Raw genomic sequence first — 15214 nt, 5'->3', positions numbered from 1 at the left:
AGTTTTACGTTCTAAAAGCTTTTTTTTTTTTACATATACATTTGTACTTGTAGGGCTATAAGTTTACGTTTTTAGTTCACAGAAGCTGGTTATTGTTGTGTTTATGTCAAAATAAAGTTTATCAAACGTTTTCACATCTTTGATTTTGTGATTTACATGCCAAAATGATCACAATTCAATTGAGAAAGACAAGTTCATTTTACAGGATCATCAGCCCGTGGAGGTCTGCTTGCAGTTCAGTATATTCGGACACTGCGAGCTTGGACCTCCCAGATTATGATGACCATTATTACTGCGATTAGATCATTCTGATTAATGACTGACCATTAAGACGTGTTTCTGATAAATATTTTTATGTGCACAATAATAACCTTTCACATTGTAATCATATTTTTATTTGTTATCTTTTGCATATGTGTGGCTGCTGTGTGTGTGTCTGAGCAGAGGGCACGCACGTTGTGCACCCGCCTAGAGACGCATATTATTTAACAGCGAAATACTGCGCCGTTGACTTTAGACCAGGTTTTTGTTGGTCACTGGCGCATTTGCTTTTTACGTCATCTAACTAGCAACGTGCCATGACTGCACCTGACCACTCCTCATTTTTAGACCAACACACCCAGAGAAGCACAAGTTCATTTGCTAGTTAGACGACGAGGGCGCAGGGCGTGAAAATGACAACTGCGCCTGCATCTAAATAGCAATGACACTTGCGACATGGATTATGCGCCCTCCGCCGTCCGCTTTAGACCATCTAAATAGGGCCCTTAATGTGCAGGGTCAATAACAGTGAATCGATTATTTTCCCAGGTGGTCAGATGTTTGTGTACAAAACAAAAACACATTTTTTGAGTGTACGAGAACAAAATTGCCTAAGACCTGTTGGTGCGGCTGTAATTTTTACCAGGTGCCGACAGAGGTCAATAGAAGTCTTGGATTACTTAATGCCTCTTAAGTGCATCAATAAGAAAGAGCAACACATTCTATTGAATATACTGTTTGCCTGCACTGCCCACATATACTGCAGTTCTGACTAATGTTCACTTCCATAAATTACATTTGAATGACATTGCACCACAGCAACAGTATACTTTTTCCACATATTGACAAAAGGACAGCTCCCCATTCACAACACCCATCAACCCATCAACATCTGTATTCCCCTGAGAGTACAGAGGAGAGGAGAACATTCAGAAAGAGGGGGGCTGAGTGAGGAAATGAGTTTTAACCATACCGTGGAGGAGCCATTAGCGGCCATTAGGACTGGTGTTAGTCAGTGATGAGATCTGCCACAGCACAAACAAACACGCTGACCTTTAGCATGGTCACACTGTGACATTTACAGCAGGAATTATAGTCCGGCCTGATGAATGAAACGTGATGGAAAGAGCGACCGGTGGGATGGCGGGAGGGAAAGAGAGAAACAAAGACAGATGGAAGAGATGAAAAGGAAGAAGAGAAAGATGGGATGACAGCAATTAAATGATCAAGTAATGCGTGGAAGCCTTGGGAGAAGAAGAATCAGACTAAGTGGGACATAGTTGATGATGACTGGGAGTATGGAGATCTGCTGGACTGATAAGACATTATGAGAGGAAATGCAGCAGGTAATGAAATCAGGGAGATGGATGGAGAGACAAAGCTGGTGAGTAATGAACAAAGGGGGGGGGGGGGGGGGGGGCAGACTGAATGTGAGGAAAGATGTTGGGAGGAAAGGATACCTGCAAGTGTATGTGTGCATGTGTACCTTAGTAATGAAAACACTGGTGATGCTTTCAGGATTGTCTCCTTCGGGGTTGGGCGGTCCAAGCAGCTGCTCGCCTTCTCCCTTCTCAAAGCTGTACAGGAAGGCTGGATTCAGGATATGCTGCAGTACCTTTGACACAAGAAAAACACATGTTGATATAATTTTATTGATAAAAAAAAAAAAAAAAAAACATTACAAGACAATACACAGAGGGGCTGTATGTAAGAACATCAATCTTGGAATCAGTTGGAGACATTAAACAGACTTTAACCTGCCAGCTCTTTAGTACAAAATCTGTGTAATGTCTGATTGAACCCATGTGTGAATAGAGGACGTCATTGTCCGGAGAAATCACAGCGAGCGAGTGGGCGTGTCCATGACGTTTCTATCTTGACACCAATGACCAAATTACAAACCGGCTACATGACTGCAGTGTAATCTGCATCATTTCCTGCCTCCTGCACGCTCTACCCAAGCGCCATCCCTTATCTAAACCAAATGGTCCCAGACAATCCCGTTGCGTGTTACATGATCAAAAGAGAAACTCTGGACAACGCCCAGACCCGATTCTCTGCACACTGTCTGAATTTCATATGAGAAAATGGAAGAAGTATTGGAACTTCTCCAGTCAAACAAAACCTGCATTCGTTTTTGTGTTGGGGGTTTTATCCTGGACCATCCCACCCGCTCTCTTCCAGGTCAACGGGCATCTCGACATCTGCCTGGTAATCACACACGCTTACACAGCAGCAGCAGCTAACATCCAACACTGAGCCTTTAAATGGTCCCAACAAACCAACACCAAAATGGCTCGACTCTGTCCTCAAACCCAATAATAACCATTAGGTAATGTTAGCTGTGTGATGCTAATAGTTAGCCTTGTCACTATGTGTGTGTTCGGGCAGACTCTCCCACTCAATTCACGTTACCTGCATCAGTATCGCTTTGAGGATACTAGTCTGGCATCACAATTTTTTCAACTGTACCAAGTCCTACTTCAGATTTTCAAAGAGCTACTCTCAAATCTATTCTAAATTAGAGGGACACAGGTGGTAACAGGAAAAAACACTTTCTGACAAAAACTTTTCTATTAGAGCGTGAACATGGAGCAAGACAGAAGACTTGAGGCACAACAATGTCAAATGTGGCCCAAAACAATGGTAATAAAAATGTGACATTTCACAGAAGAAAACAATTTCTTCTCTTGAGATAATAGTAACCATAACATGTTATCTTAATTAATCCATAAGCACTGAGAGCAATAAAATAAAATAAAATCTAAACTATTGCTGAGGCAAGGGATGAAAATGCAATTAACAAACACCCTGAAACCTGCAGGGATTGTTACCAGGCATCTGCGGATGAAGACAAAGGCTTGATTAGCTAGTAAAATGCAGAAATAACCCAACCACAATACAGCTAACGACTGCATTTATTAAAGAAGCTGCTATCTGTTAATGAACCCCCCTATTCAATCCATCATTGGGGAGGACAGGGCATCGCTCAGTGGAGAACGAGCTGTGGCAGCATATGTTCAAGCTCCTCCATTAGCACATTATTCACACGGGCTCTGCACAATGTACATGCATGGCTGATGGACTCACACACGCATGCAGAAACACGCGCGCACCCCTAAATGAAGACACAAAGAAAATGCATGGAGCGCCAGTCTGTTCTTCAGTCTCATCTGTTCCTATTAATTCTAAGCGTCACCGACATCAATCACGGTGAGATCACAGCGAATTTCTGTAATGCCATTAGTTGTTGTGCTCCTGCGGGCTGTGTGTTGGTGCATGTGCGCACACACAATACCTCTGGGCAAGTAGCCGAGATTTTGTTCTGCAGGTGTCTTAATTATCTTAAATCCCATTTCCATAGCCTTAAACAAATAACAAGAGTGTGTGTGTGTGTGTGTGTGTGTTGCAGTGCCACTGGGGTTCCTCTCCAGCCACAAAGGGAGGGATGGTGGCAAGGGGGGCCCAGAATATGTATTATGCCCCCATACACACCAGGAATGTGCAAATAATGCATGAATTTTATAGTGAAGTAGCCACAGGACGTCTTTTACAATAGCCACCACTAGTTGTCTTGGTTAGTTATAAGTTATAAATTGGATTTAAAGTCAGTGGGTATTTTAAGCACTTACTTTTTCATCAGTAGATCAGTTTTACACACAGTTAGGTGAAGAGCTACAGGCTCTCCTTTCACTCTGGGCAAACGTCAACCCTCACATAATCAAGGTAAGCCACTGATATTCACAACTCAGCATCAATATTGTGATTTTATTTAATGGGTTTTTTATGTGTCTTAACTTTACTGCTTGGACAAGCCAACTAAAAGGCATTTAATCTGTGTTGATAATGCAATTACACTCATTTTAATCATTTTAAACTGATGTACTTCTTTTTAAAACATGTTCTGAGAAATTTTTTGTCATTTTTCTTCTTTGTATTTTAATTAATCATTTGTTAACAGGTTTTTCACTGCTAGAAAGATAGTCTGTCTCAAACTGGGCTGTCTATGCAGTTAAAATGAGACAAATAATTGGTGCTACATGACCAAGGAAAACAGAGAAAATGTGCTGTGGCATTCGCTTTTGCTCATTAGGTAGAAAACCTAAGTACTACCTATGCACTGCCCCACACTGGATGAATAAACGCTCCCACTGGTGGGTGATGTAATGCCAGTTTGGCCGTTTTGATACAGGAAACAACACAGCAGCCGGCTGATGACAAAAGATCTTGAATTACAGTAAACTATATTGTGTTTCTGAAAACATTTTAGGTGAGAAATCGGCAACAGAGTAACAGAATCTTTGTTCATAATCAGCACTGCTTAGTTTTACCGTTTGATCTCAGTTTTTCAGCCTCCGTTTTTGCAATACAACAAACAGTACGGTGCCCACTTTCTGTTCACAAACCCTCCTAAAACAGCCAAACAGTGCACTAAAATATGTGTCTGAAGACATTTTAGGTGAGAAAAGGGCAATACAGTGACAAAAACTTGATTTGATCTCGCAACTCTACATCAAGCTCTAATTTACATTACAAAAGATATGTGGTCAAGTGTGTCCCAGACCATCTTGGCAAGTGGTTTGAGTGATAGGATCAATTTAGGTGGCTGTTTACACTTGTATTCAGCGCTGCCCACTTGTGATCTGATTGCCCAAAACACATTTTACAGGGGTAATGCACATGCCTAAAGATGAGTGTAACAGGAACTAACAAAAATACGTATTTGTTAGTTCAACTTAACACTACAGTTTGATTCTAATCTCCACTGAGGAGATGATGCTCACACAGCATGTAGACATATTCTGACATTGTAGAAAATTCTGTTAAGCTGCATGCCATGTCGGAAACATAAAAAGAAGTACCAGAATGCAAAACAGACGCGCTGTGCTTCATAAATTTCATACACTTGTTTGTTTGCTTGTCTGCTTGAAATCTATTCCGTGAATAACCACACTTTTGAACAAAAGTGGTTTTCTGTAAGAACTGTTTGGATGAAACAAAAAAAACGATACAGGAGCAGCATGAGGTCAGTCTGTGCCATCGCAGATGATTCATTGCTGCTGTCCCACACTGTCTCTCTCCTACACACTCCTCTCTGTGTCTCACTCAGAGTGAAATATTCTCAGAGACCCCTGTGAGGCAAGAACCTGAGCCTCCATCTAACTCCCAGGCATACTGAGAACGTGCACACACACAGACACACTTCCCTGTGATATTATGCTTCCGGCAAAATGCTAAAGGCAATTACTTAAATGTCAGACTGCCACACTCATTCTCTTGCTCACGACTCGTACACCAATCAACACAAACATATTCACACACAGATACATCCACTCTCTTTCTTTCTGTCTGTCTGTCTCTCCGCCTCATATGCACAGCTAGCATCTGCTGTGCACCAGAGGAGGACAATTAAGGGAAAAACAACAATATGAGCATATTTCTGATGAGGGGTGGGGGTATTGCGGCGCTGCTATCTGAGAGACTTAACTCTGTTCTGCCAAAAAATTCAAACGCAGCATTTGGGTCTAAAAAGACACACCACAGTGACTGAGCTGAACTTATGCCCTGCCTTGATTTTGCCACCCCACCCCAACTCCCACCAGTCCATATGCTGCTGAGGCAACTCAAACTGAGCATGAGCAAAAAAGGGCAGGGTGGAGTGAGCAGCAGCATAAACACAAGTGTATGTCCTTGGATTTTGGAGTCTGGGTGCACTTGCCAGCTCCTTGTGTGTGCATCTGTGTGTATGTGTACAGTTGTGTGTTCTTTGCCGCACAGCCATTTGGCCATGTGCTATAGTGTGCCGGGGCAGGCCTTCCCCACTGACCCGTTTGTACTTAACAGCAGTGCTGTTGCTCTTCTGTGCCAGGTTGTGTGCCTATTACAGCTGTGCAAAATGTGTGAGTGTGTGTGCGCGAGAGAGAGGGAGAGAGAGAGCGAGAGAGAGAGTATACGTGCGTGTGTATGTGTGCGCGAGATCATGCATGCGGGAGAGTGAGCTTAATTAAAAAGCAGCCCGAATGATTGTAATGCTTGCAGCAGCAGGTCAGGTAGAGAGGACAGAAGCATTCATCTGTGAGCCTCTGAGGGTCTAGAACCAGACAAAATGACCTTCCTGACTCTATCAAAGAACTTCTGGTACAAAACACACCAACCATAAAAGTCACACAGATCAGGTCCCACACTGAGGAAGCAAAGTAAGTAAGCTGACGAGCTGCCTTTAAAAACATGATTTATAATGCATCATTAAGTCTAGGACTGGGCAATATGGCCAAAAATAAACTCTCTCTCTTTTTTTTGCAAGCTTATGGATGATCCAAGATTTTAATCAATTTTTCCAGCACAATGCAAAAAGTCCAAAACATAATTCATATGTTTGTTTTTTTCCCCACTCATGGCTAACATGTGCCACATAAATTAGCATATTAATTTAAATATGTATTTTTTTTCTTTAGCAGGCTTTATAAGACCAAAAATAAGTAATAACTGCTGTGCTAAAACAAAAGAGAAACACAACAGCAAAACTGCAGAGGGACCCTTAATCCCTCCCCAGTGTAGTGTTTTACTGAAAGTAAACAATTTACCCATGTTCTGACAACTCTTCCAAATCAAGACATTTTACATATTAAAAAAAATAATTGTGAACTAAACTAAATGTATCTATCATTTCTTTTACTTTTTTCCAGTGTTGTTAACAAGGCTGTGTATTATACCTCTGACCATCATTTTAATATCGATTCCAAAAGATAGTTGACAAAATGGTGAAAGCTATTGGGAATTTTATGTATGTATGTCGTACATACCTTAGCTTTAAGCTCATCGTTGAAGTGTGGGTCATTGAATTCAACGAAGCGGAAGAACAGGGCCCGTTTTTGGGCGATGGAGTAGTTCCTGGGAATCTCCTCCTCCATGTACTCCTTCAGGAAGGTCATGTTGCATAAGAAGCGACCTGTAAAGGCCCGCAGCAGCTGGAACAGCAGCTCGATCTCTGAGTAGTTACGTCTGTTGAGGAAAGAGGGGGTAAAGTGGTTCAGTGTACAGATATAGATGTTTCAACAACAGTGGTATTGTACATCAGAAGTTTCAAATAATCTTGGATGTGACTCAGGTAATTACACTTAAAAAAACTTAATCATTAGAAGGTTGACTGAATGAATACACTTCAAAATCACTGGCTGGACTGGACGGGGGTTAATTGCAGCGTCTGAAATAAACATCTACTAAGTGCCCAGTGCACCAAGAGTTTAAGCACTTTCTCTGTGCTCAGACAGAGAGGTGGGCTGAGAAGGTCATTCATGATTGGAATGCCATTAAGTTAGTTAAAGAAAGAAATTGCACTTACTTTAAAAATTTGCATCATTAACATGTAGTCCTTAAACAAGCTAATAACTCGAGTACAGTACTCAAAAGGTCACTTAAGTCATTAAGTCTGGCGCTACTCGTAGCATTGTTAATTTCAGAGTATCCGTTGGCCCAAAGGCTCATCAGCAGTAGTTGATAAGAGAGGACTTTTTGTTTCTCATCACATCCTAACTCAGATTGTCATATCAAACGTCAATTGTCAGACAATTTTGTCAAACATTTTGGCAATTTGAATAAGTGCACATACTTGCAGTAGCTAAGCAGGCAAAAAGCCAGCAGCTTGGGCTCCTTCCAGTTGGTGGCAGCCATGTTGTCTTTGCGATGTCTCTCCTGGAAGGCCTCGCTAACCCAGACTCGCCTCAGCTGGCTGACCAGGGAGTGCTGCCCTGCCAGCCAACCCTCATCATTCTTCACTATGATACTGATAATCTGAACAGAGGGGATGAAGAAAGGAAGAAGGTTGGAGGGCATACTGTATGACGGAAACACTGAGAGTTAGGTAGTATTTAGATTAGGATTCAGCACCACTGACTAACCTCAGTTTACTTTACATGTATACATCTAACTTGACAAAATGTGTCTGTAAGTGTGTGTACAGGATACGTAATGAAAAGAGGTATACTTTAATAGCCTGAAACTGCAGGTCCAATCTGGCTGTGGTGGTGGAGGGTGATCCAGGTCGAACAGTTGCTGCAGTGCCAGCAGGAACCAGCAGGGGGACGAAGCGGTTGGGGTTAGAGGCCAGCACGTCTCTTAGTGGCTTGGCATCTTTGTGTTTCAGGAAACTCTGTATGTAACAACAAGACAAAACATTGTTTACTGCATTGGATCAACACCTATAACAACCAGGGGTGTAGCACAAAGTTCTGAGCAATCAGTCCCACTTTTCCCCCCACTATGACGCCCCTGGTAACGACGCACTTAAAGAAATATAATACAGAAAATTAAGAATTTTTAGCGAGAGTGATCCGTCTCAATTTGGTGTTAACCGGACCACTGAGCCTCAAAACACCCAATATATCCCCGATTATAGCCTATTACTGAGGTGGCAAAATGCAGTTTTAATGGCAAATGTGTCAATAAAAAGACTGAAGGGAGTGCTACTTAGATCTGCCAGCGTCTGACCATGAACATGCGGCTCCACTGGGGGTCATTCAGCGTAGCCTCCATCATGAACAGCTCCACCGTCTGAGATGGGTGACGCGTCAGGAACTTGATCAAAGGCTCCCTGAACGGACTGCCAGCCTGGTGCAGGAGGGGTGAGTGAGGGAGAAGAGAAACAGGCAGAAACGGGAAAGATTAGAACGATTTCATGAAAGCAAATGCACTTTCTTGCGAAGATCTGTGCTGAATAACAGAGTATAATTGCCAATAACACTATACATCAGATAGAGATCAAAAAGGATTAGAGGGTTTATCGCAGGATGTAAGAAATTAATGAGATTATCGAGAGAGTTTTCAAAGTATTTATTGTAAAATTACCATGCATTGCCTACTTCTCCCGTAAATGTCTTAAAGGGGACTTCTTGTGCTTTCTTATTTTCTTTTATATACATTGAATAGTACAATGTCGGATATTCATTTTAAATGTGACCAAAGTTTCATATAATAATGAAAATGTATGTGAACATAATCCCTGTGAGCAAAAACTTTTTTCCAACCATTTTCTTCCTGCTTTCAAGACAAGTTGACTTCAGCTCATCTGCTCCAGGCAAGCTATTGCAGGTGTGTGCATTACATACACTGCTACATAAAGCTACATGCTAATGTCAGGGAAACATGTAAACTTACAAGCTTTTGATGAAGATTTGTAATGGGACAAAGTGCTACTATACACAGTCATTCACCGGCTGCAAGTACGCCGCGACATTAAGCTACAAACTTCAAGACACTTTCCTCATCTTTTCCACTGTACCAATTAATTTAGACCAAACTCTTCTTTTCTTGCTTCATTCCTCTACACAACACAACTGCCCTTGTAATAACAAAGAAATCTAGAATGAATAACGTGAAGTTGGCGTCCTACCTCTATGAGCATGGCCCTCTCCGTCTTCATGACCACCTCCAGCAGAGGTTTGACCAGAGTCTGAGGTGCGGCTGGGATCAGGTGGAAAAGGTTAATGATGGCTGAACATATCTTCATTTCCTGGAGAGAGTCAGAGAAAAGAGCAGGAGAAAAAAAAGGCAGTGAATGAATTTCTGGGAAGATGATGAAACTAGACACGGGCATCATTTCTGACAGACAGTCTTGATGGACAGCCACTGTGGAAAGACGAGGATGAATCTTAGTCAAACCACTGAAAATGCAATCTGTGCTCAGTTAATATCCCACAGGAAAGGTGCAGGGCACCATACTTGCATGAAATCTTGGATTACAATCAAATAAAGGATATTATGCATGATCGTTTTCATAAACCTTCTATTATCAATATCTTAGAGGTGCAAAAGTCAAAGTGAAAGAGGGGTGACTGGACATTTCTAAAACAGTCAAAATGTGAGGTTAGAGCAAGGCTGAGATGACAGTAACATTTCTGAAGACGACCACAGACACGGACACAGAAATACGGGGCAACTCCACCAGCACCACTACCACGACATTGGTTCAATATAACAGCACAACATTGGTTCAACTAAGTTGAAATCACTGACAGAGAGTCACCAACAGAGGGCGCAACACCAGGTCACATCTCACCTCAACGCCCTCCAACGCAGGCTGTACCGGAACGGGAGACAATGATCAGAGTCAGCAGAGCAGTATGTGTGCATTTTTGTGTGGGTGCGTGTTGTCTGTCTTTGTTCCATATGGAAGGTGAGCAGATAAGACAGGGTGATAATGAAATGAATCGGCAGACAGCAGCAACCTTTACGAGTGACGTCAGGAACAACTTTCCTCAGCTTTTGGTGAATAACAGGGCAGGGGCCGTGCTGGAACATCAGTCGAGCAACGCAGAATCAATGGTATTTAGAGGAAAAACACAACTTGTGACAGATATCAGGTCAGGAATAGAGAAAGTGACGCTATGAGCTGTTTCCTCTTACACCCCAGAACTCCGCTCCATACACACCTCCCTGTCAAAACCAGCTTTCATGTCTCCAGACCATCCTCCTCAGACCTGCTCCATCCCCCTATCTCCAGTTTTTGTCTTTATCAACTTTGGCTAATTGACCCCTTGACCCTGGCTTTATTGTCGCTGCCAGCCTTGCTGTCAACACGCACAAAGACCAGTGGTTGGAGGGAGGGAAAGACAAAGGGCCAATTTGCATCTAATTAAACACACCATTTTGAGATGGGGCAGGATGAACTCACATAAAAAGAAGGGAGGAAAAAAATGGGCTCTATGAGGGAGAGGCGGCTGTTTTTTTCCCCTCTCTCTGTCTCTCACCTTTTCTCTGCCTTTACAAGGTTATCTGTCGGGGAGATAATGAGGAGACGCAGCGCTGGGCCCACCACCGCCTGCCTGGCGCCTAATTAATCATTGATTGTAATATGGCCACTCACAACTCATCTGGGAGGAGGCCACACTGAGGAGGTGTTGACTACATGTGACTATGGCTTTGTGTGTATAAGGGGCAATTTCTCTGCCCCCTTCTGTGTGTGCTGTTTGGTTTAGGCAGGACGGATCGACAGAACAAAAACGGTGGCAGGAGACAGCTGTATTGACCTGCTCCTACAGGCGGTGACTGCTTTTATATTACATTTTAACAAAATTCGAATACATGTTATGACTGTTCAAAGTTTTACATTTGTATTCAATTCCTCACCGCTGTACGGAGTGTGTATGGAACTGTCTAAATGACGTATACTTACACTGCCATCACTGCGTTGGCCTCCCTTGTGTGTTATTACAACCACCTCCATCCACTTCCTTAGGTGTTGCTGAAAGACAGAAATAAGGCTGAGACAGTGTCACGTCTGTCTAGCTCAATAGCTATACAGAATATTTACTCAAAAGATTCAAGAAATAAATGACAAATCTTGCCTTAATTAACAAAATCTCTGCATCAGAGCTTTATTTCATAATAAAGTGTGCAGACAATAATCATTGCTGCACCATGACCTGACACAGGCCTAATTAATTTTATTTTTTTATTAAATATGTTTTAGAATAAGAAACTAGTAATGAAAAAGAAAAATTGTATAGGTAATATGCAATCAGATATTAAGATTCTAGAAAACAGTCTACAGATTAAAACCTGACACCAACACTGCCACAGTCAAAAGGTTTGGTTTTAAGATGGATGCCATTATAAAATGTATTCTGTGCTGTCATGTGTTTTGAATAATAGATGTGAGGAGAGGCGCACAGAGGTCAAAGTTTCTCACCATCATCTGATCACAGAACTTGTCATTGAAGGAGTTGGGGAAAAGACGTGTCACAGAGGTCAGGCGGTTCACTACGTTGAGCGTCAGGCTGCGGTAGTCACCCAGCATCATCAGCAGGGGCCGCATGTGCGTGTGGATCTGGTCCACCTCAATGGTTGCACCTTCCAGGAACTAAAATAGAGAACAAGGAAATGTCATTTGTAATTTCAAAAAGTTCAAATACATTTTACAACTCTTAAAATTAGCACTGTGAAAGAAACAAGAAAGTGTTGTTGAAAAATAATATGCCCCACAGGTTTTTTGACATTAATATCATGTCTCAAAATACAGGCTTGTTTGGCTCTGTCGTTATCAAACATTGTATGTAAATTTGTCGGGAGCTTAAAAGTGTTATTAAGATCTGTGGCCAGCTCTTTTGTCTCCACTGTGTTACATCATTACCCTTCCACAAATCTTTTTTTCTCCACATTAGACCAGGCCTTGTCAGGTTTTCTAGTCCCGTGAACTGCTCGCTACCTCTTGTGTCTCCATTAAGAAACTAAGGCCACTCAAATGAGGGCATGACCAGCCATAAACAAGCACACGTGCCAACACCAAACACTGATGACGCACGCGCACACACACACACACACACACACACACGCTCCCTCACACAGACAGGAGGGAATGATGCATGGCAGCCACATTCATTTTCCTCTCAGTGCTGAGAACAAACACTCCATCCTGTATCGATCGGTCCATGGCAACGCTCATTAGTGCGAGCAGGGCAGAGATGAAAGAATGGAGAGAGCAGAGAATGGCTAGGCAAAAAAAAAAAAAAAACCTCACAGGATAGTGAAAAGGAGTTATGGTGGTAAAAAGAGAAAATGAAGGACACAGAAATGGAAGGGGGGAAAAGGGACAAAGAGCGTGAAGTAGATGGATAGAGGCTAAGATGGTATGGATACTTGATGAATAGAAGCACGGCTGGTTCATGGAGAGTGTGATAAAGCAGAGGGAGGTCCATATGAAGATAACTGGGTGGAGAAATGGTATGAGGGGAGGATTAACAAAGGACCTCTAAGATTGCAAATGACATGAGTGATACAGATAAAAGACTAAAGGAAGAGGACCAAGAAAAACGAGGTAATAAAAAAAAACTATACATAAAAAAACACAAGCAAAACATAAAATAACTTAAGAGTAAATGATACAAACAGATAACATAGGAGGGGAAAGCATAAGGGTGCCATAGTAGACCGCCATTTCCAAGGTGTAGAAAATGTGATTTAAAAAGAAAAGATTTAAAGGGTGCCACCAAATTCACCAGTGTGATCTTGGGTAGATTGCTTCAGAGCTTAAAGGCACGGTCTTTAATCCAGATTTAGAAAGGTCATGTCTGTGGGACTCAGGCTGTGGTTTTTGATCAAAGGGAGTTGCATTTGAAGTGAGTGATGTAACCCAGGTCTGAGCCTTCTAAGTAATCAATAAAGTCTTGAAATTAATTGCAACTCAATTAAAAACAAACCAGGAGCCAACGTAAAGATGCTAAGATGGGAGTGAAACAAAGATGGTGTTGTTAGATGACAAGCATCTTACAGCAGGTTCTGGAGATTGTGCGTTATTGTACTGGTTATACCTGGTAAAGATGATGGAATTGAGGGGCAATAACAATTTCAAGCGTAACATTTCTTCTAAGTCATGATGTAATGTGTTATCACTCAGATCTTAACCTAGTACAAAGTAACAAAGGGAAAAGGACAAGCGATGTTGCACTGACCTTCCTCATACATGCCTCGCCCGCCTCCTGCAGCTCGTTGTTGGTGGAGTTGAGGGCTTTAAACAGGGCAGCGATGATCTTCTCTCTGGACTGTGGCAGGTAATTACAAGCAGCCAGGGCATCTAGACAGTAAAAAAAAAAAACATCAGTAACATTCACGACAAAGTAACAAAATAAAGTGAGCAGTAATTTTCAAAACAGTCTCTGCTGACATGCCAGTAGTTGCATGAATTATGAATAGTTTGCAAACTTAAGGTATTTCGCTTCGACCAGAACGACTTGCAACGAACACAAAAGACAAGTAAGTGTCAACTGCAAGATTCCAACAACACAAGAGACCAATATCAACTTCAGCGGGGCCTACTCACTGAGAGCAGCGATGCGGAGGGGAACCAGAGAGGGAAGGCTCTTGTAACATGGCAGCTTCATCAGAGCAGCATCCTCTGCCTCACACAGGTTCAACAGCTAGAAAGAGAGGAGAGGAAAAAAGACAAAGGTCAGAGGTAAAAAATCTGAGTGCTAAAGGTAGCGATTTAAGATGTTTAAGTCTGATAGAGTCCAAGCCATAAAAACAAGAACAACAGAATGAATATTTGGTAAAAAAAATAAATAAATAAGAAAATAGATCTGAAAATTGTCTGTGACTTCTGCATTCTGCATACCTCTGTGTAGAAGACCTTGTGCTCCATGACATTGAGGTCCATTGTGAAGAGGCGGGGCTGCAGGGTGGTGCAGAAGGTGTTGCCCTCCATCAGACCAATCTGGGCATTAGCAGGCTGGTGGCGCAGCAGGTGTTTCTTGGGGGGAACCATATCTTGCAGCACCTGAAGGGAAGGAAACAATCAGTCAGCAACAATTAATTAAAGGAGACTGAAAGAAATTCTGTATTTTACTCTGAACTATATTTTGAAAATTTAAAGATTCTCTGCGTTTCAGTCCAGAGTGATGACACACTCTCAGTAATTGTAACCTTTTTTGAGTTTCCCCTGATGCATTTTACATAAAGGTCTTGCACAGCATTAAATCCTCATGTACAGTAAGAGAAAACTTTTCAGTCCTTGGCCTCACCTCTTTGTGTGGCTCCATGATGACGGTAACACTCTTGCCAGTGACCTGAGCCAGCACCTGCAGGGAGTGCATGGCCTGCTTTCTGACGGTTGAGTTGGGGGAAGTGACCTCTCGCACCAGGTCATGCGTGACCATATGGAAAGACTTGTCCTGGGCAGCCAGCAGCTCCTCAGTCTTTTCTTCATCTTTCAGTGGAGTGGCACAGCGCACAAGCAGCTGCTCCAGGGTGGTCTTAGCCATGGCTACTGCTCCATTTGACACCTTGTTGTGAAAATCAATAAGTTAGTACGTTCAATGCCACTGCAGTAAGTGGTGCTACAAGAGAGGAAAGTTACAAGCCTTTGTAAAACATCATGAGAAAACAAATGTCGACAACAAATGAAAGCAGGGCAAACCTTTGCGCCCAATACCTCAATAATAAACAGACTTTGGTTACTTAA

General features: G+C 42.3%; 1 protein-coding gene across 3 annotated transcripts in view; it reads right to left on the bottom strand.

Moving 5' to 3' along the window:
- Positions 1-15214, bottom strand: part of trrap (transformation/transcription domain-associated protein) — a 102782-nt gene that overhangs the window by 65642 nt on the left and 21926 nt on the right. For all 3 annotated transcript variants that reach the window (XM_050059277.1, XM_050059275.1, XM_050059276.1), the window contains 12 exons: positions 14775-15035; positions 14369-14530; positions 14075-14171; positions 13707-13828; positions 11948-12118; positions 11432-11500; positions 9650-9769; positions 8749-8868; positions 8246-8410; positions 7871-8052; positions 7065-7263; positions 1748-1876 (listed from right to left, as the gene is read on the bottom strand). In XM_050059277.1, the coding sequence (XP_049915234.1) occupies positions 1748-1876; positions 7065-7263; positions 7871-8052; positions 8246-8410; positions 8749-8868; positions 9650-9769; positions 11432-11500; positions 11948-12118; positions 13707-13828; positions 14075-14171; positions 14369-14530; positions 14775-15035 (1797 nt within the window). The remainder of the gene's footprint in view (positions 1-1747; positions 1877-7064; positions 7264-7870; positions 8053-8245; positions 8411-8748; positions 8869-9649; positions 9770-11431; positions 11501-11947; positions 12119-13706; positions 13829-14074; positions 14172-14368; positions 14531-14774; positions 15036-15214) is intronic.

The sequence above is a fragment of the Epinephelus moara genome, chromosome 13, assembly GCF_006386435.1.
Source record: "Epinephelus moara isolate mb chromosome 13, YSFRI_EMoa_1.0, whole genome shotgun sequence".
Taxonomy (NCBI): domain Eukaryota; kingdom Metazoa; phylum Chordata; class Actinopteri; order Perciformes; family Serranidae; genus Epinephelus; species Epinephelus moara.
This window is presented reverse-complemented; position numbering and strand designations above follow the sequence as displayed.